Source organism: Polypterus senegalus, chromosome 11 (assembly GCF_016835505.1).
Source record: "Polypterus senegalus isolate Bchr_013 chromosome 11, ASM1683550v1, whole genome shotgun sequence".
Taxonomy (NCBI): Eukaryota; Metazoa; Chordata; class Cladistia; order Polypteriformes; family Polypteridae; genus Polypterus; species Polypterus senegalus.
Window position 1 is genome coordinate 97775612 of NC_053164.1, and position 27853 is coordinate 97803464.

The 27853-nt window shown below is 36.4% G+C and overlaps 1 protein-coding gene across 1 annotated transcript; it reads right to left on the reverse strand.

Annotated features, from left to right (window-relative positions):
* Positions 1-122: 122 nt before the first annotated feature.
* On the reverse strand, positions 123-27853 carry frmd8 (FERM domain containing 8). Its single transcript, XM_039769326.1, has 11 exons — positions 27702-27853; positions 22325-22441; positions 21504-21671; positions 20505-20606; positions 16691-16749; positions 13845-14011; positions 11905-12126; positions 10445-10568; positions 9439-9588; positions 6155-6353; positions 123-2796 (listed from the first exon to the last, which is right to left on the reverse strand). The coding sequence occupies exons 2-11, from the start codon at positions 22404-22406 to the stop codon at positions 2678-2680; spliced, it is 1392 nt and encodes a 463-aa protein (XP_039625260.1). The 5' UTR covers positions 22407-22441; positions 27702-27853; the 3' UTR covers positions 123-2677.

Here is a 27853-nt window from a genome sequence, read left to right on the forward strand (position 1 = left end):
GTTACATTCTGATACTTTCTGATGAAAATCAAAGTAAAATTGTATACCATACAGTATTTCAATAAGAGTTTTACAAATATTGTTAAGACGTCAATGCCAGTGTGAAGAAATACAACAGAGAATGAACGTAGCAACAGCACTTTAATTTGTTACAGTGGAAGCCCTTATTATTACAAAAGCAGTTGACAATTATGTACACAGAGTCACGACAGATATTACTGGTACTCCTACACCCACCCATCCAGTTTCAGAAATTGGTTGCACTGTATCACGGGCTAATGGAAGCCATCACCCATTGTCAACAAATCAGTTAACTAAACCTCTGAAACTGTAGGAATGTGACAGTTTTCCTAGAAGACATGCCTGGAAACAGTCCAGAGTCAAATTGCACTTTACCTGACTTTTCGGGATACACAAATGGTATGCATTCTGAAACACTGATTGTCTGATATAAGATAACAGCAGCAGTAGTTACAGTACTTAAATTCATGTTTTTTCTAATCAGTGTAAGGCAAGTCTATCAGAACTTTGACTTGGCTTTAGAAAATATAGATCTTATTAAAAGAATTATCTAAAAATGCTAGGCATTGGTAATTCTAACACTTGTATCACATTATATACAATATGAACAGTTCCTTCAGAAAAAGCTGGCAATATGCATACAGTATCTAAATATTAAATGGCTACTTCAAAAACGCCAATTAACATAAACTCCAGTTCTTTCAAAGCCTTTCTCTGTGTGTATTGTGTATGTTACATTCTACTACAAAAAGATAGCCTATTTTTTTCTACATATAACATAGTTTAAACAAATTGATAATCACAAGATACTGCTGAGATTTTCAGAATACTTCTTCCCAAAGAAAACAAAACAAAAAAAAATAATAATTTGCACCACTATGTGTTTGCTGAACTTAATCTACTTGTTAGTAATCTGAAATGCTGAGTTGCTGAATTAATGCACAAGTAGTAATTTTTAAGGTGACGAAAATCAAGAAGGCAAAAATAATAACTTCTGAAAACGTGCCCCAGCATGCCTTGCCATCAGATTTAGAAAAATATTTATTTTGGCAATATTTTGAAATGTGAGATTTTTTTTTAACATATTACCTTTCATCAGTTGCTTTGGCATTTCAGAATTTAATCCTGCCAAGACATTACAAGGTGAAATGTTGACAAAAAATAAAGAAACATTTAAGTTAAGTAACTATCTTGGTACTTCAGAGATTTTGCTCTGTCATTCCTGTTCCATCTTCAGTCAAAGTTATATAGCAACATCACAAAGAAGCCTGTAAAGCAGTTATGTTACAAAATGCAGCTTAGGAACAATTTTATTTATCAAAATAATAGTTTTAGTGTTTTTAATGATAAATAGTAATTTGACCATTAAACGCTTATTCTGGATGCCCAAGTCCATTTTAATTTTAAGTTTATCTGAGTCTACAATCGATTTCACTCTTTGGAAAAACAAAAATGTTAAAACTTGTATCCAACAATTTACCTGATGAAGAAAATGGCTGTCACATTGATGCAGGACTTTGTTAATCCATATAACAACCTTTTTGTTTACACTCTAAAGTTCAACATTTCTATAGATATATTTAAGCTATTTACATTTTTTTTAATCAGATTTAACAGATTCATTCAATACTAAGAGAGTTTTGTAGTTAAGGACATGGGTGAAACCAGTAAAGGCAAAAGTGGCATGTAATGATAATAAAATAAAAACTACTCTAATCCAGTTTTAAGGCCCATTAAATTCATAAACATATCAGTGCACTTAAATAAGTTTGTGTTGCAAATACGTAAATGTGTAACTATAATCTAAATATTCAGCCTCCTGTTATATCACACATCATTATTATGCAGGGGGAAAACCACAGCACAAAACTATCTGGAGGAATCTTCTTACTCTTTTGACAAACCATAATATTCACACATTTATTGCACAAGTAAAAAAGTAAATATATATTAACGCACAGGACTACTATCATTTAATTTGGTATACCACAGACTGTTTCAGATTGTTGTTCACTCAAATTCATTTTTGTTGAACTTTGAACTACTTTACTTATGTCTGTAGTGTTGCTGCCTTTCCATTTTCCTTATTTACCACAATATTCTAAATGGCTGTAAAGCCTCTCGCCCTTAAGGGAGGCATGCTGTATTTCTGAATGTGCTCTGGGAGCTATATTATAGCATACCTATTCCGACAATCTAGGTGGCAAGTATATAACTAATCTTATTACACTTTATACAAAAACCGACATGGCTAACAAGTTAAAGCTTATACATAAGTATATTAAAGATTAAATATTGAGAGTAGGTCAACATCTAGTTAATGGTATAAAAAATCATTTTAAACACTATAATTTTAAGTTAACTGTTTCCAAGGGAAATAAACAAAACATATTTTTAACAAAAAAAAAAAAAAAAGATATGTAGTCAAGTAAGCAGCAAATCTAACAGTATGTAAAGTTACTGTACTGCATCCTACTGGAATGTGGCTCACTTGTCCAGTAAGTAGCATATTGGTCCACATCGTCAAACTCTTACATTACCACCCTGGTAATTCTTGTTATCTTTTATCAAATGTCCATTTGGTCTCACAGAAGCAGGAATTTAGAGTTGTAGACATAGGGGAGGGGATGTGGGACAGCGGAGCAGCTTTACAACCTCAGCCCTGCTCCAGGCTCTCAGACACCTGGACTGCTGTGTATGCCGAGGAGCTGGGAGGTGCCTGTCTGGTGAAGAAGGAAGCTGCTCTCTTTGGTTTCACACGCTTGATCTCTCTGCCTGTGGGTGGGGAAAGAAAAGCTTTATAAATCAAACTGCACAATTGCCAACATAAGCGTTAACTACTAAACAATACTTAAATGGAAGAAGGGCCATGTACGTATATATATTAGGTATATTTTTTATTCTAAACAACTAGGATGAGGAAAGATACCTGAAATGATCTAACATTGAAACAAACCACATCAGAGGATAAAGCAGTTGAAATCTAGGTCAGTACATAAATGACACCTTTTCTGCCAATACAAATCATTTAGTGCATAATGTTTATCAAGCTTCAAGGTAATACAAAACAGAAAACTATCATAGAATACAACGACAGTACCAAATTGGAGTTTTTGTTCTTAAAAAGAGCAATACTCTTAATTTCTCTCATTTCGACAAGTTAGTAAATTATTTTCATTGAGTCCAAACATTAGAGTACAGTACTGTAAATCTACCTTATCTCAGATGAGCCAATATATCCGTTCTGACTTTTCTTTAAACATATTAACATTTGCACTGTGTAATTCAGCTTTGATTAAAGGATAAGTTTGTTATTTTTGAATTCAGTTATTTTTTTGACAATCGTCATATACTGTACACTCAGTTGCCCAGGACACTTGTGTTGTTAAGTGAAGCTGTATATTTTTTATAAAGAATACACACAAATCATGAGAAAAAGTAAGTTATACCCCATGAGTAAGCAAAGAGTATCTGTTATATTAGATCACCTTTATCAATAAACATCATGCCACATTTATTTTGTTGTCCACTGTATACCTTTAATTAAGCATAAATGCAAATGTTGCATTTGGAAAATGTGAATAGACCCCTACATTTATCACTGCCTCAGCTCCCTATAATTAGAGTCAGGTGCACCAGGTCAGGTGCCTATGAGTTTTGGAAGGGAATTAAAAAAGATCACTATGAACAATTATAAATAAATCATTTTACCCTACAGATTTTAAACAACTTAACCAGGCCACCCTAGTAATTTAAGCAGAACGTAATAAGCTGAAAGACGTATCTATGAACAGCAGAATTTTAGCACAGAACCTACAGGAAGCTCTTGTTATTGCTAATGTCAAAGGCACATGAGTCTACCACTAGAAGGAGGCTCCACAAATTAGATCTACATGGAAGGTGTGCCAAAAACGAACACTTGCTGTCCAAAAGGACCATTAGGGCAAGCCTAATAATGTTTTAGCATGAACACCTAAGCAAAGATCAGGACTTCTGGAACAATGTGCTGTAGACAGATAAGGCAAAGATACAGTTATTTGTCCACAGTATCACAAGACATGTTTGGAGAAAACCAAAAAGCGCATTTGACCAGAAGAACCTTATACCAGCTGTAAAGCATGGTGGTGGAAATGTTACAGTTTGGGACTGCTTTACTGTATCAGGCCCTGGGCAGCTTACCATCACAGAATCCACTATGAATTCTTCACTGAACCAGTCAGTTGGCACTTGAGAACAACATAGAACCATCTGTCAGAAAATTGAAGCTCAACCAGAAAAGTGGACTCTGAAACATGAAAATGATTTAAAACAACCCGGAAATCCACCAAGGAATGGCTGAGAAGAAAGAAATGGAGGGTTCTGGAATGGACAATTCAAAGCCTGGATCTGACTTCCATAGAGATGCTATGGGGGGACTTGAAAGGGGCAGGGCACACAAGACACCCCTCAAACATCACGCAGCTGAAAGAATTATGCTTTGAGGAATGGAAAAACATTTTTTCCCGTTAATGTTAAAGACTGCTAGATAGTTATAGGAAATGTCTACATGTGGTTGCTTCTGCCAAAAGGATAATATCAGCAATTAATTTTTCAACAATTGGAAGTAGCAGATCTGTCTATTTTTTCATTGAATAAATAATTGCAAAGTCAATTTTTATTTTTTCCCCTCCAATTACATTACTTTTATTTAAAAATAGTGTGGGTATCTAGTGTGGGCAGTATGGTTTACTGGTTAAGGCTTTCTACTTCAAACCCCGAGGTTGTGGGTTCAAATTCTGCTACTAACACTGTGCAACTATGAGCAAGTCATTTGACCTGACTGTACTCCCACTGGGAAACCAAAAGAAATGTAACCAATTGTATCATAAATATTGTAACTCACGTTAGAAAAAGGCATCATGTAAATGTTGTCTAAATGGAGGTTAAATCTTGATATGTCCAAATATGTTATAAAAGAAAAAGCATTTAATGGGGTGTACTTACTTTTTCACGTGACTGTATGTATGTGAATATATAAAATATATACCTGAACATTACAACAATCATTAATGCAAGTTTGATCTTTTTTTTTTTTTTATTAAATAAGTGTTTCTTTCGACATCCCATAAAGTGATTTGAGCCACATCATGTGTATGAAAATGCACTATAGAAGTAAATTAAATTTTTCTACCCCACAAATAAAGTTCATGCTGTTACACATGTGCATCGGAGAACTCCTTCACTGGCTCAGTACAGATATGCAATAACCAGCCTAGAGGAGAGGGGCAACTACCGCTAACTTTAACATTTCTTTCTTCTAACCCTGCACCCAACCGATATGGTCGCTTTAAACACTGGCTGTCCCCGGAAGCCACATCTTACCAGGCCAGAGCAAGCTGCAAGACAGCACTCCAAGAAGTGAACCTTTCTTGTGTCCAGTTTATGCAAAGCCCCAGAGCAGGGAGTAGCATGAGGTCACACAATTTCTTTTTTCCATTATGAAATCTTTTACCTTCGTCTGGCAACAAATAAAGGGAACAACCCGGTTGGCGTTCAAAAATTCTTTGCGTTTGAAACTGCTGTTCCACTATCTGACCACAATGCTTTTGTTGGACTGCCATCATTATATTGAAGAGTGTGACTGTAGATGTGTGCATTGATCATGCCACGGAAATAGTCGGAGAGTGCCTGGCATGCTGGAGACCACTAGACCTGTTTGAGCACATATTGAGACTGCATGGCATACCATTCCACAAACACAAATCCAGCAACCATTCCTGTCCATGCTGGACCACATACAAATGATTATTTCCGATTGTGCTGAATACACTAAGTACTGATCATTGTGTGTTCTGCATGCGTGACCCAGCTTTATTTCTTCTCACATACCTAATGTAGTCTGCAATGTTAATATCTTTTGATACATCTCTTGTTTTTCTTGGTGTTGCAATTTTAATGGCCAGCAGTGCAATTCACTGATACACAGCATAATTAGTATTTATGTTTTAGCTATAATGAAAGATGATAACCTGGCAAAACTGTATTTAATTCCAAGCCTCGTAAGCTTTCTAATTTACTTTTATTATAATGATTTCCAAGTTCAGAAAAACTTTCTATATATGCAATAGATTTAAATGTAAAAAACATGTTTTACCATCATCAACGTAGTTAATAGTTGCAAGGTTCTGGATCCGACTACATACAACGCTGTTTTGCCGTTTCAGTTTCCCCCGCTTCTCTACCACCCGTTGTGATGAATTATTGGAGGTTGAGGCATCACCTGTCTCAGGCTCTGCCACCTCCAGAGAACTGAGCTCCAAGCAGTACTCAATCAGCCCACTCATTAGCTCTGCCTGAAAAACATAAATAGCTTTATTGGAAAAGTAAAATACTGTACTACAATACAAAACTGCTCAGGTTATTCATGACACCACTTTTTTTTGTATGATTCAATAGTTTCACTAACATATTTGATAGATGATCTGACAATTACATCTACTACTGACCAACAGAAAATTCTTCTTTTTTTGCTTGGTTATATAGGAACATAATGGTAATCAACTCTTTTAATGTTAACATTTACTATTTCCAAATATGGGCAAACATAGATTATCACCTGTTGAGCAGTCTTCTACACACAAAAGGACATTTTTGGGCATTCTTTGTGCCACAGATAAGATTTGTTTTAAGCAGATCTGAAATTATGTCAATGAAGAACAGTTATAAGGATGGGAAAAATTAAGCTGAATATTTATAAATGAGAAATTTGATATAAGATGGAAAATAGCAGATGCAATAAGGATCAGCGCGTTTTTTAATCTGTTTATTTTTATTATAACTCACATACACCAGAGGCTAGATAGGAGCCCGTTCACTGCAGGACACTCATCTGTAATGGGCCAGTATAGAAGCACTCGTTCACTCAACCACATACTCTATGATTAGGCTGGAGAATGAAAAGCAGTTTTTCATGTGCTTCTTGGATGTGTGAAAATGATTGTGACATACAATTCCATACAATTAAGTTATCTATATTAAAAATTGAGCTGAGAAATCTTACAATAGCAGCACTAATACCTGACAGTGAATTGTACACATATATCACATCTACTGGACGCTTTCTCAAGAAAAATTAATCAATCAACTGATTAAATCAATCAATCAATCAATCAATCAGTCTGCTGCAGTTCTTGCCAAACCACAAGTAACATATATACATACATATACATACATACATTATATATATATATATATATATATATATATATATATATAAATTTGTATTTGCCATAACAGATACTAAAGAACTTTCTACCTACTCTATTCTTTTATTACCATACAGGTCACAGAAATCTACATTTAAAAATCATTTCTACCTATTATAGAGTATATCAATAAAATGTATTATTATTATTATTATTATTAATAATATTATTGCCAGAAAAATGAGAAAAAACACTAAAATGAGAAAATGCTGCTGAGGACAAATTTGCTATAATTGCATATTTATCTTTTTGGTGTGAATAAAAGTCTTACTTTTTAAAGCAGAGTCTTACTTTTTGAAGCAGAAAACATAGCATAAGGCATAAACGTAAGCTCTACATTTCTGCATGTTCCATACAGCTCAACAGTTCGCTAGCATTGTAACTTGCATTATACTTAGCGCGTCAGTTACCCTAGAGTGTGTGGAGATTACTTTAACTAAGGTTGGGAGCATGTGCTGATAGCGCGTTTCCGTACCCACCACACAATGGACCACCTGGATTGGGACTCCAGTGCAGCGGGTGACACCTCAGCACCACACTGGGACACAGCGTGAATGACAATCCTGCTTCTAACCCCCGTGTTTTCCCTGCAAGTTAGAGGACCAGCTTGCAGGGCTGGATGTAGGTTAACGTCATACCCAGGATGAAATAATTGCAGGTTAAGGGCCTTTGTCATGGGCCCAATGGAGCGGGGTCACTTGTGATGTTTACGGGATTCAAAAAGGCTAGCCTCAGAGCCACCACTTTAATTAAATGGAATCAAAACTGCAAATATGGTAAATAGAGAAGAAACCTCACCTAATACAAACTTGACAACCGAATAGGCAAAGTTTGCTTCTATATTCAATTTCAAGTTCAAATTTACACTCTCCGTCATGGTAAAAATAAAGCTGGTCAAAATAATGGAGGTTTGCCTAGTTTGATGTTAGTTTTCTTTGGTTAGTCATTAAAATGTTACTGTAGATATTACGACAGCTCTGCTCAAATAATTTGTTGGTATGTGCCCATTTGCTGGTATAGAATGTCTTACTTTCTCTGGCACTACAACTGAGGTTAAGTTTCTCATTATGGTATCTCATATATCTTAGTGTCTGATAGTACTGTGCTTTAGAAACATCAGCTGCATTCTTGAGCTACAAGACCAAAGAAAAGAATCAGGCCAGCCAAAACCAACATATATGTTGTCCAACTGTACGTAGTGAAATATGTTTAAGTTGCTTCCTATTTTCAGGAAGAAAAAAAAAATTTTTTGTGCCAATCTAACATCCCAAGACAACAACCTTGTATTGTTTTCAAAATGCTGGTCAGAAATTCACACAAAAAGAGCAATGTGTTAATTCCAAAAATTCCTGTAGCACGTGAATAATTTTGTACGCCTGCCTCAGCATCTTTTTTCTTTCACTCCCTTCCCACACTACTTTGAAATTCTAATTGGAAAACATTACAAACAGCTAAACTCTTGCTGAACAAACTACACTCTTTATTCTGTAGCCTTTTGTATCACCACTGCCTCAATGTAAAAATGACTGGACAACCTCTTCTACTAAAAGTTAGAAAAACTGCAAAATGCACTGAGACTTGCAATGGGCAGCAACACCTTGTACTCTCTCTTTCTTGAATAAAGTTTTCTTTATTCTCTTAAATAGCAGCACTTTCACACATAAGGTATAGCAAGATTAGACTATTTTCTTTTTTTAATGTGTAGTCCTAATAGTTTAAATTTTTCTGAACAGTGCAAACTTTTTTCCTTAAAACACATTTCAGACTGGAGCTATACTCAAAAACAAGCATGAAACCATTCACAAACCTCCTACTATCACAATATCTCTATAATTTTTTTTGTTCATATTCAATTATATATTCTGATTTAATTAAATATTTGCAATGTTATTATTTTCAAGTAGGAAGCAAGACCTCTAGCTAAGTAAATCCCACTTTTTATATAAAATAAAACATAACTGGAATCAGCCTAAAATGTGTATTATTAACTGGCCACTTCCAAAGTAAATATTATTTTAACATCCAATTAAAATCTGTTCTGAGTTTGGTATGATGTTAGCACATACCCAGGAAAAAATGCTGAAATTACTTTCCCAGATCCATTCAAAGATACAGACCATAAACGGACTTCCTCACCATAAGTTACCAATAGTACCACAAATAAGATACTTACCTGTTTGGAGTAAATCTTAAGAAGTTTGTTAACAGGTGTTCCTGCTTCCTCCCCATCAAATTCTAGCCACAAGATGTGGGTGTCATCTTCTTCCTCAGGGTATGTGTGGTCCCAAGAGAGCTCATTAAAGTGCAAACCCAAAAGAACATGCTGTGAAAACAATAGTAAAAATGTACTAGCACTCCAAAAAGCATGCATATACAGTAATGGCTACTTTATTGTTAACTGTTTGAAGATAAAAAAACGGACTAAATAGCAATAAGCAAGACTTCTCTTAAGCATAGCCGGAGGTGAGTTTAATTCTTTTACAGGAAATGTTAATCCATTTTATTCAGTTTTTAATTATAGTTTTGAAAAAAAGATTTTTTTACATTTAGATTTGTTTCCTTAGCAGACACTATTGTCTAAAGTGACTAACAAAGAAGGCGAAAATAATAGAGTAACATCAAGTGTAGCGAGGTAGGTTATAAAACTTGAATACCACAAATGACAGTAGGGATAATGGTAACGTTTTAAGATGGTGGTAAGACCAGCAATGATGTATGGAGCTGAGACATGGGCAGTAAAAGGAGTGCAGGAGAAGAAGTTAAGTGTGGCAGAAATGAGAATGTTAAGGTGTTATGTATGGAGTTACAAAGAAGGACAGAACCAAAAAAAAGAGACACAGCAACAAAACATGGCAGCAATATCTAAGAAAGTACAGGAAATTAGGTTAAAGTGGTATGGACATGTGATGAGAAGAAACAATGAATATGTGGGCAAGAAAAGTGATGGAAATGGAAGTAGATGTAAAGAGAAAGTGAAGGAGGCCAAAGAGGAGGTAGTTGGATAAAGTAAAAGAAAATCTGAAGGAAAAGGTTTTGGCTAGCGAGGAGGTGTAGGACTGATAAAGCACTTCGACAACACATAGAAGTGGGAAAAGAAGTAGGGTTTTCAATCAGTGGGGCTTTTGCTTCAGTTTGCTTTTCAAACATCTTGAAAGCAACAATGAGGAGAGATCATCTACCTTTTCTTTGATATCAATGACATAAACACCTTCCAGGCTAATGGCAATGAAAACAGACTTTCTACCCCCTCTTTGCAGGAAACCTTGAACTGGTTTATCAATCTCGCCAGTAAAAAATGCACATCTGCAAAAAATAAAGTCACAAAACATGGAAGATGATGCACATGGCCAAAAATATGGGTATATAGAGATGTACTTTTTATACATTAAAAATTAAGAATCAGAATTGAAAGTACGGAAAGTTAACAATCCACCCACTTATCATCTGTTTAAAACAGGTAAGCTATTTTAGTGCATGTAAAGATGTGCCCTTTCCACTGTTTAAGCCAACAAGCATGCAAATAGGGTACCCTGAACATGTCAATAAATAAAGTAGCACAATATTTACAAATTTCAAAAACTCTCCCCTAGATATGAACAATTACTGTTTTTTAAATGTAAACAAAGGTCTAAGAAAGAAGATCCTAAAAGCTAATCAATTGGAAATGGCTACAAACAACAATAAAAAGCAAGGTGGATATTAACTAAAATATGAAAAGTCGACAGTAAATAGGAAGTTGCAAAGACACATGACAAAGCAAACAGAGTATGTTTTAAATTACACTGATATCTGCTGACGTCTTCACACTTAGCAATGTGCTATGAAAATAGATACACCATTGCATATAGAAATATTCTTCACCATACTTATTACTAGGAACGTTTGGCATTTGCAGAGAAGCAAATGATTATCTAGTGTGCTACTTACATTTTATTGATTGATTAGATGAAAAAGACAGATGCTTAATATTGTTTTAGTTAATACTGGATTAGTTAAATCTCAAAAACCAGACACTTGTTGTTTCCCAAATGATATCACAAACCTACCCACATACTTTTCAAAACATGCTGGTGGAACTTTAAATTTGTGTTGTAGTTTTTGATTATGGTTTTCTAACAACATGAGATATGAATAACTGCTAAAAGGATGTTAGACTATCGTTTGTAAACTAAAATCATTTAGGCTACTCGAGTAGGTATTATCATAAATGTTTTATGTTTAAGAGTGAAAACTTTGAAACACTGAAATGGGAAGATTACTGTATACTAATAAAAAGCCCAATTATTTTTATCTTTGTGGTAAAAAGCAAGTCACATTTCAGACACCTGTTCCATAATCATTACAAAATTTAAACCTACATATGACTGATTACACAATTATAGAGGTTACCTACAAAACAAAAACTACTTGATAATTTATAATTATAACTTAAATTAATGTATAAATTGGTATAAACATTCTGAAGGTAATGATCACCCAAAAAGTAAGCTTTCTTGAATAAATATAATAAAACAAATAAGCAATTCTGGCATCAAATTACTTTTTTAAATATATTTACAATAAACTTTTACTTCCATTATAACAAAAAGAAGGAGTAAACTTCAATATCACATTAACTCTGTTTCATTCAAAGACTTACCCATAGTAAGGCAACTGATGGCATAAGTGCAAGTAATCCTGTAAGTGCTTCTTCAACCTTTGATCCTCTGTGTAGTCACTGGGATCTGTGATGTTCTGATAGGCCTGTAGCAAGCTTTGCTCAAGATTATGCTGTCGAGCACCTTTCCCCAGAATTGCAGAAAAGAAATTACCATGGCCTCGACGACATAGGTGACTTGGAAGGTAAGAGTCCAGCTTCTCCCTGGTTATATCAGCAAAATCCAAAGAAAGTTCAGATGTATCATGTAGCACATTTGATCCTGGTCCAGGACACTGTTTCACTGGTACAATTTACTTTAATAGAAAAGAGGTGCATTTCTTTGATTCATGGCTTTGTATAGATCAACTTGGGGAGCTTGCACTGGTACAGTGTGTTGCCGCACCCATCACACGACAAAACAGCTCAGGATCCAGGATGGCAACCCCCAAGGCAGATATGTGGTCCAGTCCCACCCTCCAGAAATGAAGCTCTAGCTGCCGCAGCCAGGTGTTACAAGGGAGTCCCCTTGGCCTGCTCCAGCCACTCTGGTCTTCAACAAGGAGGATCCTGCGAACTGGATCACCCTTGGGGAATCGCTCCACTTGGCCATAGTGCTGTAACTGACGCTCCTTCCCAATGCAGGTAATGTGCCTCATTCAGGACTCCATGAGCAACTGCTCATTTGACACAAAGTCAAACTAGCAGTACCCTAGGATTCTCTGAAGAGTCACAGTACCAAAGGAGTCCAGTCTTCGTCTCAGGTCACTGCATAGCATCTATGTCTCACAATCATATAGCAAGGCAGAAAGCACCAGGACTTAAAGGACTTGGACCTTTGACGTTTTGCATAGATATCAGGAGCGCCACACACCCCTTTCCAGCAACCTCATGACCCCCGCCCCCCCACAGAACCCTCAGTGCCAGGATGCAGTCGATGGTAGGCTTCTTAGGTGTAAAACCAGACTGCTCCAGTCACTGGTACGTGAGCAACTGATCGCAGATCCTATCGAGGATGACCCTAGCAAGGATTTTATACCCAGTACCGAGAGCAGTGTTATCCCCCTGTAGTTGCTGCAATCCAGGCGATCACCCTTCCCTTTCCAGATAGGGATGATAATTCCCATTTTCCTTTCAGTCGAGATGACGCCAGTCACCCAAATGGAAGAAACAATTGCTTGCAATGCCAGAAGAACAGCCTTACCACCAGCCTGGAGAAGTTCACCCTAGATACCAGACATCCCTGTAGCCTTCCCTACCCTCAACTTGTTCACCACCTGTGCAATCTCAGTGAGAATGGGTGATTCACAGCTAATTGGAGGATCAGCCTCAAGAACTGTGGACCCTGAGATATCCAACGTCCTAGCCGGAGGATCAGCTTTAAACAGCTGCTCAAAGTAGCCAGCCCAGCGGGTCACAACTGTATTGTCATCCATAAGGACCGCTCCATCAGCTGCCCTGACTGTGATTCTCTGAAGAACAGATTCAAATGTGCATAATGCTTTGATTTCTCTAAAAGCAGGACATTTGTCACTAGGCTATAGATGGTGTGTCACTTGTTCACAGATTCCTCTAACAAATGCCTCCTAATCTGCCCTCAGAGCTCTCGCAACCATCCTTCTCAGCTGCGACTACTCTCAATGATATCCAGATTGCCCTGCAAGATGAAAATCTCATTCTGGGAACACCAACACAACCCTCAGCAACCTTCAGGGTCTTGTCATGGAAGGTCTCCCTTGGCTTTGTACACATTAAAAAGTGAAACTAACACTCTTTTGATTGACAATGTCAAAAATCTCGGTCATATCATGAGATACCTTTTTGCCCTTTTTCAAATGAATCAAGTAATTCCATCTACACATTTTCAATCTTACTTAGTCCAATTCAGGATCATAGTTCTCTATGAACAACTAATCAGATTAAAGTAGTGCGCAAAATATTACCTAAGCAAGCCGGTGCAAGACTGCTGTTGCCTGAACTGTCCCAGCTCTATTCTGCAGGACAGGGCTCCTAACCTCTCACAATCTTCAATATCACATGGGTATCGCCCATCAAGGATATTCATTTTGGCCTCTTCATATAACAGTCGAAGGATGCTCTCATCCTCCATCTGAAAAGTACAAGAAAACTGACAATTAGACATATAATGTCATAAACATAAGTCTGTCCATCCAAAACAAATGTAGTCAAACATGACTTTATTAGGAAGAAAAAATATAAAATAAGAATCTGCATTAACAATTTCTATATTTTTGCTTACAGAGCATACGCAGCTGAAAGGAACCAGCTTTTTTAACAAACAAGAGTGCTAATATTTTACTTCAAACCCTCCAAATGTTTAAGACAGCACTAAACAATATTTCGAGTCATCAAGAATGCATTAATGAAAAATGTCACATCCATTAAAGTGCAGTAATGCCAAACCAAATAATGACTCCTATATTTGATACTTGTGTTATCCTGTCTCTATGAACACTATAAACTACCTATCTCTCAGAACTAAAAATGTCTCACGAATGCTTCTGGAAACAAATGACTCTGCGCATTTAGTACACATGGCTTTCCATTACAAATACCCAGGTCACTGTAACAAATGTTAGTTGCATGAGTAACTCCTAAATTGTTTGAGTTGCCATAGAGCTGTGATAGTTGGAAGGCAGAGTAGCTGTTTTAAGATTCTTTTGGCAAACTAAGTGATAGTACATTTGACATTTTTTCTTATTTCTCGCCTTAGTTTATTCACACAAAATATTAAACACTGTAATTTTACAGATATCAGCCACTTAACCTTAAAACAACAAGTCTAAATAAAAATATATCTGCATTTTTTTCTCAATTAAGATGTATCATAAAAAGGTCTAACAAGCAACTGTTATAATGACTATGCTTTTCTAATTCATGTAAATTAATGATTAAAAAAAATTAAAAAGTCTGGTAAGTCTGTAATTGACATTAAAAAACTCCAAAAAAAACTCCAAAAAAAAAAGATCAGTAAAATTATTGTAGGCATGCCCAGATGAAATCAAATTTGGGTTGACATTTTACAAATAAGGATTAATGTAAATACCGTAATCATATACTCCGACACAACGTGGGGTGTGGTTGGGCAGGGGTTTTAACATAACCATACACCTCAGGACTCATTTGCAATGTTTATTTTGAGTTTGAATCTTGAACTTTGTTTTGATCTTGTCACATGAAAATAATAACTGTTTGGCTCAGACTGTTATGTTCTCCACAAGATCAGAAGAGGAAACTATTGCAATATGTAAAGGGAAACAAAAGGGATGAGCTAAATTCTAGTCGATAAATGAGAGGCAGAAATCAGGTGTCACACACATGCGCATGGGGGACAGCAGCACAGTCTAGTTAATATAAAAAACCAGTGAACATGGCTAGTCATGTGCACTAATGCCTCTTCTCCTTCCTTGCAGGAACAAGTAAAACAAGTCTTACTTTCTTCCCAGCAATGGACCACGCCCCTGGATGACATCACTTCCCTTCCTTGTACTGACAACCCGCCTCTTCCTTGCTCCCCACTATATAAGCCTGCCAATCGTCTCTTCAATAGTCATATTTTTAGCTCAGTCTTGAGAGACTACTGCATTGCTAACATCAATTTTCTATTTTTGCAGCGATCCAGACAATATACGGTGTGGATCCCCCCAATAAACCTTTATTTTTGTTAGTTTATATCTTTACACATCATTGGAATGAAATAAGCAGAAAGGTCCTAACACAAGGTCTGTTACTACAGATGCTTTCTCATAGTCTTCTAATTTGCATGTTGTGCCTCTCCAAATCTATCTAGGTATTCATGGCTCATAAAAGTGCATGCAGAGCAAATAAGAAAAAATAGTTTAAACATACCTAAAATAAAATGTTTTGATGGCCTTTTGGGTTTAACTTTCATTATTAATGTCAAATGTGTTCTGAGATTTTTCAGGCGAGGAAGACAGATGTATAGAGATAAATTTGTTACACTCGTTGATTGTGCCACTTAAGAGTGGGGACATATTGTATGTTGAGTAGCACATGTAAGTAAGAATTTTACTGTACTCTATACAGGACATAATAATGACGTGCAACAAGAAAGTCCTTGGAAGTTGTACTGAAAATGTAACAAGTGTATAATGATGAGGGTGGCACGGTGGCGCAGTGGTAGCGCTGCTGCCTCGCAGTTAGGAGACCCGGGTTCGCTTCCCGGGTCCTCCCTGCGTGGAGTTTGCATGTTCTCCCGTGTCTGCGTGGGTTTCCTCCGGGCGCTCCGGTTTCCTCCCACAATCCAAAGACATGCAGGTTAGGTGGATTGGCGATTCTAAATTGGCCCTAGTGTGTGTTTGGTGTGTGGGTGTGTTTGTGTGTGTCCTGCGGTGGGTTGGCACCCTGCCCAGGATTGGTTCCTGCCTTGTGCCCTGTGTTGGCTGGGATTGGCTCCAGCAGAGTCCAGCTTAGACTATAGCTTAGACTATTATCAAAATATTTTATGTTTCTGGTTGATGTCTGTAACTTAGAATCCTGAACACCAGAAGCCTTCATGTGGACTGTATATACCAAGAAGGAAAGAGCAATTACTGCATAATCAAGGTCCTAAGCCTTACAAAAAAAAAACATGCAGAATCTATTTTTTTATTAATTCAGCAACTGAATTTTATTGTATTCCTCTTTTTGAAGTTCTTGTACACAAGTTGAAAGACAAATGTATTACATTTTAATGTTATTGCACATATTATAAAAACAATTTCTGGTCTTAAGCTTAAAGAAATTCTGCATTTTTCAAACAGCTTACCAAGAATTCCTTAGCTTTCGGGAAAAATACATTTCTTCTTAATTGTAAGCATGGTTCATCTGGTAAAAAAGGCAAAAGAAATACAAAAAAAAGAAATCATCAGTCAAAATAAAATAAAACCAAATACAGCAACTCCATCCATTCATGTATTTTCCATACCCATTTATACAATCAGGGTCACAGGTGGAGCAGACCCTTCTCCACAAACCTCACAATGTCTATAATCTTTATTTTCTCTTGGAGCTACAGTTGCACCAAGTCCAACAGTTTTCATACGTTACCCTCAAGGTGTTAAGGTAAAATTGACTGGCAAGTATAATCCGGTAACAAAGGCAAAAGTTTTAAGGGAGTTATACACACTAATCATGACAATAAAGAGAGAAAGAAGAATTTCATTGTACACTGTACATTGTGGCAATAATGACCCAATAATCCCTATATCCTATAATGCGTCTGTAAACAAATAATTCTGTGTTACCCCGGATCTTCAAACTAAAAAACAATCAACCTAATAACCCAACAATGATTATACCTGAACAAACTTCCATCTATTTTCTAACATTTTAATCCAGTTAAGGGTGTAATGAGCAAGAGAAATCTTTGTCCCCATGGCAGTAACCAACTCTGGATAGAATACCAATCAATTTACAAAGAAAGAAAAAAAAAATCACACTATGTCAGTTTAGAGTTATCATGGAGTACCCAGAAAAAAAAAATCTATACAGAGAGAAGTGGAATGTGCACATTCCTCATGGACCATTTGCGGACTAAAAATCTAATTAAAAACTCAACCAAGAACAAAAAGCAATTATTTTAAAAATAGATTTCCAACATCAGCCACTGGCATGTTACTTGCAGATACTTACCTCACCCTTAGCTACACCCACTGCCAAGTCTGTTGTGACATTAATAACTATTTATTGATATTGTCCTGTCACCCGAGGCTATTGGAACTCATTTTGCTATATTATACGTAAAAACCAACTCCTACCAGTTACTTTCAATTACATTATAACAAAAAAAAAAAAAGATTCCTGCAGCATTGCTGGTGATTATTATCTCATGTTTTGGACCTTTGTATTTACTTCATTTTACTTCTGTCTTATTGTCCCAGGCTCAGAGTTCTAGTTCCATTGTTTAAAAATATTTTGTTATCCTAACATGTATTTCTTACCTCAGCCATCTGACTCGCATCACTTAATTTTCCTTCACAACTGCCTCTAGTGACTCATAGGTTTCCATATGAGCACAATGCAACCAGTTCCACAAACAACTACTCACCATGTGGGTATTAACAATGGATATGTAGTCAGGTGGATACCTGGCAAGAAATGAAGCCATTAGCCTGTGTGTGGTCCAAAAAATGCATAGCCTTTTACAATGTAGATTCATGTTGCTTTACTTTGCTTATTTAAGTACCACCATTTTAGAGTTTTCGAAAAAAAGGCCTGGCTAATGAATCACCACCTGTAGTTGTTTTAGAACAGCAGGCGTGATTTTCCAAACCTGTTTTTTGGTCATGAGGAAAAAATGATTCCATTCCAAGCTTTAATGAACAATTAATTCTCAATTGGAATGCTTATTTGTGCTATTGGTGCTGCACATTTTTATTCCCTTTTTTCTCCATGTTAATGAATATTTTATTTTTGTTTTAAGCTTAAAATTCTAGAACAGTTTGCCAGTATATACCCTATGCATCAGAGACAACAGCTTTAGATAAAAGCTGTAGCAAATTCTCTCGTTAGTCTCTTTTAAGCAGTTCTGCAGCCTTCCTCGTTGAGGTACTGTTTTCTTTTTTACCTGACCTTGTTTTTCTACTAGGTGACTCACGTCACTAAATATACTTTATAGTGATTCATATGTCTCTGTGTCTTTCTGTTAGCTGAAGACCATCTTCTCCACAAATGAATGTTTGTCAGTCAGTCAGCCAACATCCAACCTGCTATATCCTAACACAGGGTCACGGGGGTCTGCTGGAGCCAATCCCAACCAGCACAGGGCACAAGGTAGGAACAAATCCCGGGCAGGGTGCCAGCCAACCACAGTGAATGTTTGTCCAAAGGTAAATTAATCATGGATGCAAAACGCTGGGAAAAGACTTGGGGTAGAATAATCAATGGAGTGTGGAGTGAAATTACCCCCTCTTCATATGGTTCTAATATAACAATACAATCTTTTTCCAATCTTGTAACATTTAGGGGAATGTAATGAGTCCGTTAACTTATAAACTACTGTATGTACACCTCTTTAAATACTTACTTGGATGTGTAATTGATAACTAATGTCAACCTAGGTCTTGAAAAACAGTTACTTAAAGTGCTTTGAAAACTCTTCTGCATTGCTGCATAATTTTCAGAATTAACTGGTGATACATTTCAGGATTTTTGAGTAGTATATAAAAGGATGGCCTTAAAGGAAAAAAGACGCAGATTAAAGGAATGACTTGGTCATGCTGACTAAAATACAAAAAATCTGTACAACACTATCTAATATACAGTGGCTCTCACTAACTTTGGCTCTTGTCCTCAGAGGGATGTTATCAGCACATAATTTCTATAGGCACATCATGTTGTGATCAAACAAAATTCAAGAAATCTTTAAAAAAAATCGTGAAGCATACATATCATTTAGCAAAACACTGCAAAGTCATTTGTAAGGCTGTGGAACTCCATTATAAAACACTCAGGGTCATATTATGCAAAGGGAAAAAGCTGTCCAAATCTCTCAAGTGCATATAGTAATGTGCCTCTCTCACATAAAAAGTACTAATCAAACAATAACTGAGATGCTGTTACTGAAGATTAAGTGAGCAGTGTATGTTCAAAACCCACCAGTATAATTGAGCATAATCTGCAAAGAAGAATGGACCAAAATTACTTCACAGGGCTGTTACGGAATCCATCCATCCATCCATTATCCAACCCGCTATATCCTAACTACAGGGTCACGGGGGTCTGCTGGAGCCAATCCCAGCCAACGCAGGGCGCAAGGCAGGAAACAAACCCCGGGCAGGGCGCCAGCCCAGCGCAGGGCATGCATACACACACACACACACACACACCAAGCACACACTAGGAACAATTTAGGACCACCAATGCACCTAACCTGCATGTCTTTGGACTGTGGGAGAAAACCGGAGTACCCGGAGGAAACCCACATAGATGGAGAGAACAAGCAAATTGTTACGGAATGAAAGTTTTTATTTTAAGTTATTGTTACTAAAGTTAAAATAACTGAGTATTTTATCCAAAGGGAGCAATTACTTTTTCACGTGGGACATCAGATGTTGCCTAATTAGCTTTAATTAAGGAAGTAAATAAAACCCAATTTTTGTTTTAATTACTCACTAAAGGTTCTTTTGATCTAATATATGTTAGTTAAAAATCTTATGACAATAACTATAAAAATATGCAAAAATGCAGAAAATCAGAATGGAGCAAATATTTTCATTGCACTGTAAAGAATGCTTAGAGCCCTGGGATTACACTGTGAAAAACACTACAGTTAGTATTTTACATGGATTCACATACACCTCAATAAAGGTACCTTAACCTATTTAGTTTCAGATTTAGACAGATGTTCCTAATTAAATTATTATTATTTAAAAGAGCAGAAAAAAAACTCATTTGTCCGCAGTTTAAATTTTATCTGTAAATAAAAACAAAAAAGCCCCATCTATGTAAATAAGATGTATTACAAAGAATCACACAAAATTATTTCAAAAAAGGACCTAAACTATATTCCCAAGAATAAATATACTTTATATTTCAAAAGAATCAATACTAATGAAAAAGCCAGAAACTATTATCCTTACCATGTGCAATGTCATCATCTGAGGAGTCAGTAAATCTATACAATAGATCCTGCCACTGTCGGCACAATTTGTAAGGCTGGTGTTTGGGTTTAAGCTGTAGTTCTTTTAAAAAAAATGTAAAAAAAAAAAAAAAAGTAAAAAAATAAAACTCATTAAACATTTTGGTGCAGAATTAGTTTGTAATACAGATCTTTAAAAATATTTAAATGATATAGTCAGTAACATAACTACTCACAATTTATCTAATACACAAATAATGTTATACAGTATGCTCTGTATGTTGCATACCAAAAAAAGGTTAATACTGTACATACTTAAACCAATCATAGATAGTCCTAAATAAAAAAGAGAAACCTGGATCCAATGCTAAGGATATACTTTGCCAACGAATGCCTAGTTGTTATTACGTAAGCCACACAACCAAGTCGAGCACAGTGAAAATTCTGCATGGACCCAGTATGTTTGCTCACTACCCCTGAGGCAAAGGGTGGGTATCGGGTACAATGCCAGTCAAGTGGCTGGTAAGACTGACACACATTCTCTGCTTCTGTAAGAGGTTATGAAATATTCTCAAACTGTTGTGTGACTCACTTCCACATACAGCAGTGGCTGTGAAACCAAACTTTTCAACCGGGACGATGGGGGTTCTTTCTCCTACACTGGAGTTGCCCACAAGAAGATGTACATACAGTTTTTGCATTAGTGGACAAGGGAGTTAACTTAATGCAACTTCAAGTTGCACAAAGGAATAGCTCAACTGTTGTTTAAACGTAAGTGCCTAACAGTGATTCAGAATATTCATTGCTAAAAGAGGCTTCCCCCACTCACTCTGTAGTCCCACTAAAAGATTTAAATATTCATGTGAGAGACTGATACAGAACAGCCTTTCTGATGTGAATCAGAGTGGTGAATTATAATTCTTTTAGTCAGCAACTGCCTTGCTCATTGTACCCCCTCGAGAAGTTTATAAAGTCAGTGTGAAGAAAAATAAAATCATACCAAGAAGGGGAGAGACGATCCATAAGGTAAACACATCTCCTGCAATTTCAGGAAGCTGCAAGGCTTCTCTGACACTTCGTCCTAAATCTTGAGCCGTAATAGATGTCATGTTATCTACCATCAGCTGGACTGCAGTGTCATTCACAAGATAGATTAGAACCTCTAAAGCTAGGCAAAAGAGGAAATATAATTTAGCAAGATAAATAAAGATCACAAAAATAACTCTGAAAGATTGTTTCCATAATAGAGTAGTTACATGTCACAGTTAATGTAAAATTTAATTCAGTCAAATACTCATAAATGGAGGAAATGTGGTTTAATTGTACTTTGCATCACCTTTTTGTACTTTCAATATTGTAAGTAAAATGTTAAAGTCATGTGCAGAAGGCAGGAAAATATCCTGAGTTCAATGTGCCCTTAATAGCAACTGTGGGACTCCCTCCAATAAAAAGGTCACTTGAGATAGAAGTTTAAAGGAAAAACAGATGAGGAAGATGCCTAAAATAACATTAAGCATGCTTATTTCATAATAAACTAACAAGGGCAAACGGTGAACACCGTTTTTTTTTTATAGAAAGTGGGTTTTTTTCTTGACATAAAAAAGCACAGATCACTGCATATGATTTGGGTGATTGCTAAATTCTAAATTTTCAAATACTTGAATACATAAGTACTTTTAAAAACACGTATATTATTCAAGACAAGTTTATCAATATTTTCAATTTGACCTTCATTTTATTGTCAATAATAAGGCACACTATACCATATGCTGTAAATAACCATGGAAGATACAAAATCTTCTTATCTGTGACATCACTTACCACGAGCACCAGCTGAGGACAGACTGCCTCTCTGTGATGGCTCTGATGGCTCAGAAGGAAGTCCTGAGTCACATCCCTCCATCTGTAAATACGATTTGGTCTCTTTATAACAATACACTAGAAAGAGGGGAAAGAAAGGAAGAGAAACAAATGAAGAAAGACTGATTTCCCCCTTTTTCTATTTGCCAAGATCACACTAAATAACTTCTTTCTTAGTTCACCACCTGATCAAGGTACTATGCATTAATGGACTGAAGGCCAGACGACCACATGACCATCTAATTTCCACTTCCACGGGAAGCCTGTAAACTATGAGGACTGATTGAGATCATTTATGTTAGGTAGAATGGCCAGTGGGGGCTGGGTGGTCTCAAGGCCTTGGAACCCCTGCAGATTTTGGGTTTTTTCCCCTCCAGCCCCCTGGAGTTTTTTTTTTGTTTTTTTTTTCGTTTTTTCGGTCCTCCTGGTCATCTGACCGTACTTTATTCTTTATCAATTAGCAAAGCCAAATCTTATTTTTATTATTTTTCTTTTATCTTTCTTCATCTTGTAAAGCACTTTGAGGTGCAACATTTGTATGAAAACGTGCTATATAAATAAATGTTGTTGTTGTAGTTTCACATATTACAGATATCCCTAATGAGACGATCACTAACTGCATGACTTAGCTAAAAATATTAATAACAGACACTTTCAGGCAAGCTTTCTTAAAAGCATGTTGTTATTAGGTAAATAATCACCATCGTCCATTTAATTTATTTCAATAGATCTGACAAAATGTGACTTTTAGCACTACAGTAACCAAATATTTTGGTAAAAAATTCCAAATCTGAAAATTTCCACATCTTAAATATTTGAACAGCATATCAGTACAAACACTTTACACATTCTTCACTCTGGGTTTGAATTCCTTGCCCAATCACAGCTCATGTCTGTGTGTTTTTATTTTATCTCTTTATACCTTTTTTCCCCTTCCACATGCTTGTTAGGTCAACTGGACAATTCAAAGTTGACTCCCTGTGACTGTGGGTGGATAAGCCCTACATGACTTGCCTCATGCCTGATGCTGCTGGGATCGGTTTTGCCATCCACAACCAGAAGCTAGGCAAGCGAGTTTCAGAATGATAGGTCATATCTTATACATTCTAGTCTGACAAAAAGCACATTCACACACTGCCACTCAGATTAACACAGTGATCTTTATTTAAAATTACAAATACATGCAAATACTGCATTAATAAATAGCCTTGACATTTTTATCTGGGCATCTCAAATAAAGATTTTGTCTTGATGCATGGCCAGAAGTGTGTACACTTTTGTAAATTACCAATTTTCAACATTATTTTTCAAAAGCTAATGAAGTGCTAGATCAAAGAAGCTGAAAAGTAGGCTATTGTTGTAAATTTTCACTTTCGTAAGTAGGGTTTCCACATAAAGGATTAGATTTGCATACTGTACATCGGCCATTTTGAAAGTATGGACAGGGGAACAATAGAAACCACATGTCTCAGCAAGTGATGGCTTTTTTTATTCTCACCTCTTCTTAAAGTTAAATATCAATGAGCAAGCCAGGAGATATGCTTATTCTATCAATCTATCAAACAAACGTATGACTGAATTAGCCAAACATTGCTTCCTAGTCCAATAATAGAATTTGTGCGGTATATATTATTGCAGTAATTACCCAGGACAAAATGAAACATATTAAACATAAGAGATAATGAACACCTATCTCAATTATATACCAAACAATACTAAAGTCCAAGCTGAGAACTTTTACTCTTCAATGTATAGTTTATTTTAATACTAACTTAGAAGCTTACAAACACAAAAAATATACTGTACATCCATTTTCAGACTTGTTTCTTTTTCCAATTAAGGTTTGTGGGGCATTTTACTAGAAATGTTAAAAATTCTTTGAAACATTCTGAACACGTCATTGTTTACACGTCTTAAACAACTATCATCATACACTGATAATTTCTGTATTATCTATATATATCATTTATCCATCCATCCATTTTCCAACCCGCTGAATCCGAACACAGGGTCACGGGGGTCTGCTGGAGCCAATCCCAGCCAACACAGGGCACAAGGCAGGAACCAATCCTGGGCAGGGTGCCAACCCACCGCTGGACACACACAAACACACCCACGGGCCAATTCACCTAACCTGCATGTCTTTGGACTGTGGGAGGAAACCCACGCAGACACGGGGAGAACATGCAAACTCCACGCAGGAAGGACCAGGGAAGCGAACCCAGGTCTCCTAACTGCGAGGCAGCAGCGCTACCACTACGCCACCGTGCCACTCTATCATTTATTTATTACATATTTATCGACTATATTTATAATACCATACACTGCATCAATCTTGTCTTTGCACAATGCCCTGTCTTGTTTGTGTTTTAATTTTAATTCTATTTTTAATTTTAAATTTTTTATTTGCACTTCATGTTGTTACACTGTGGACCCTGAGCTTCGCAATTTCGTCTATATGTATACTTGCATATGGTTGAGATGACAACAAAGTTCGCTTTGACTTATGAGAGAGTTCTATAATGAGTGAACATTAGATATTGAACATGAACTAAAGGGTATTTTTTTATTTACTAAAACACTTTTAGAAGATTATACATTTACTCTATATATATATATATATATATATATATATATATATATAAAATCCTAAGCCTAAGACTGCAATGATTTTGTGCAACGATTTTATGTAACATTTTTTTGTTAAATCTGGCTTATTTTAAAACCCACACATATATGTCTGGTATCATTCTTTTCAGAATTTATCGAACTTTAGTGTGATTTTGTTAGATTTTCAGATTCTTATTCTGTTTTCAAATTATAAACTAAAAAAATATCAAGAACTTGCGTCCCGCAAGATGAGATATTGTGCCAAGAGATTTAACCACATGCGGGGCCGGAAATAAAAGACAAAGAGTAGATGGCAAAGACAGCTGCTGTACAGGCTTTTAAATGTTCGAAGTGCTGCATGACATGCAGATCATGTGGCACGGTGGCAGCAGCAAATCAGCAGCTGATCGAGCAAAAAGGAGGTAAAAAAAAAAAACTATGTGTTTCCCATTGTATCACCATTTAAGAGGGGGTTTCGGAGGCGCGACCTCATCTCCTTGGGGTGCATTCAGCCCCCCTCTTCACAACACGAACGACAGAGACGCAAAGTGGCTGGCACAAAGTGCAGGCAAGGGGGGTTGGCGAGCAGGGGGCAAGCCCCCTAGTGCCAATATACATTTTTCAAACTTAAAACGGAAAACCATCTGTATTCAAATGAGAATATGTCTAGTGATGTTTAACTATTAGTAGTATGAGATCCAAAGCACGAGCAATAATGATTATGCCTGAAAAAACTTCCACCAATTTTGTAACCTGGTTTCCCAAATCACAGTCATGGGGGGGACAAGACTCAACCCCAACATTATGGACTAATTTTGTTATGTTAAAGGGAACCAGAAAAAATATTCCCCAAAGGCAGAGAAAGAGTACGAAAACTCCACACCCAGCCATGGATCTGAACTCTGAACTATGGAGATGTGAGGCAGCACAACTAATCACTGCTCAACCAAATGGTCCAATAGAAACAAAGAGCAGTAAATACTTTAAAAAAGCTTTTTAAGGTCTAACTGTATATTTCCTTTTTTGGAGCTTGTCCATTCAGTAAAAAAAATAAAGTTACCAATCAACCAAATAGACAGACCTTTGAAACAAGAGCGGAAAGTAAAGCAGCCATGCAATACCTACCCAAACACACGGATAATGTGCAAAATTCACACATTCAACCTGGGAATCAAAACCTAAACTCTGCAGTGGGAATTTAGAAATAGTAACCAGAGTGCCACTGCACTCACCTTCTTTGCCCTGGGCTCTGTAAACACATTTAATATGTGCAACAGGTATACAGTATTTCAAAAATAACAATAATCATCATCTTCTTTCAGCTACTCCCATTACGGGTTGCCAAAGCAGATCATCTTCTTCCATATCTTTCTGTCCTCTGCATCTTGTTCTTCTACACCCATCACCTGCATGTCCTCTCTCATCACATCCATAAACCTTCCCTTAGGCCTTCCTCTTTTTCTCTTCCCTGGCAGCTCTATCCTTAGCATCCTTCTCCCAATATACCCAGCATCTCTTCTCTGCACATGTCCAAACCAACGCAATCTCACACAAACACAATTCCTTTAAACATATACACACCCCATAAAACTGCCCCATGACTTGGCCTGGGCCTGATATATGTGGTGGCTTATCCTAGAAAATACTCTGAATAATATAATAAGAAGAGCAAGCAAGAATCCAAGATACTCATTTGATAAAATATTGTCACAGATAACCTCATTTCTTACTTCATACATAGAAGGAACAGACTGAACTAATTACATTTAATAAACAGGAATAACTTAATTAATCTATATTGAAATTGAATTATTATTTTCGAGATGTATAGTACAATGAAAAAATAATAATTTCCATTTTAGAATAGTTCTTTAAACATGGAATTTAACACCAATCCGTAATTCTGTTTTTAGAAAGTCGTATAATCGTAAAAAAAGTTTTGTTTTTTTTTTCCCCCCACAGCCCTTTTACTTATGTCCACTATATCTTGCTTCTTGTTCTGCCTGCTTGATTGCTGTGCCTTTAAATTTTAACAATGCGGTAAGTTTGCAAATATTTCTTCCTATGCTTGTTAAAGTTCATAGCTGAAAAGGTGGTTAAATTGTCTTATGGTTTTCCCATTTTGAATTTTTTTCATAATATGTATTCTCATGTGCGCATACATTAAAAGCTTTAGAACAGATTTCAGACAGCCCAAATCCAATTTTAAAACTTTCACGTTTTTTGTTTATTAGATCAGACGGAATAAAATAACGAACTACAATCCCAATGTCATAATCCACCGTAACAAACGTTAATTGGAAGAATGATTAATCAATTAATGATTAACGTTAATTCACCTTTATCTGTATTTCAGTGTGTGGGAGGTTTCAACTTTTTAGACATCTAATTCACAGCAGTTAGAAGTCTTTAGTTTTTAGCAAAGCATCATGTAATATATAATACCTGACTGCACATAAAAGGAGAAAAAAGCAACAAAAACATTTAAAACTATTTTACTTTAACGAAATAAAAATTAATCTATGTAACCGCCAAACCAATATCTGCAAACTTCCAGCAACTGATTACACGAGGAGTGTCGCGAAGATGTCATCAGTGCGGCTGCTGCTGCTGCTGCTGCTGTTGTTGTTTATGCAGCCGCGAAACCACCTAACTGTATTTACTGCACATTTAGCATTCAGCTCAGTTTCTCGTCTACAACCCGCCAGTCTGTCCATTTTGTTCTTACCTGGCTAACCGCTTGGCCTAAGTGGCTTCTTCTCACAGATCAAAAATAAGCTTCTAAAAAACTAGATAAGACTGAGGGGCGATGAAAAAATTAAATAAGTAAATAGCTCCAACAGAACCCTTCGGGTCCCTCCCTCAACCCGGAAAGAATTC

Coding starts and splice junctions, on each gene's coding strand:
- frmd8 (XM_039769326.1), bottom strand. CDS start 22,406: ATGGAGGGATGTGACTCAGGACTTCCTTCTGAGCCATCAGAGCCATCA. Junction 20,607..21,503: donor GATCGTCTCTCCCCTTCTTG/GTATGATTTTAT, acceptor TTTTTTTAAAAG/AACTACAGCTTAAACCCAAA. Junction 10,569..11,904: donor CATCAGTTGCCTTACTATGG/GTAAGTCTTTGA, acceptor TATTTTTTGCAG/ATGTGCATTTTTTACTGGCG.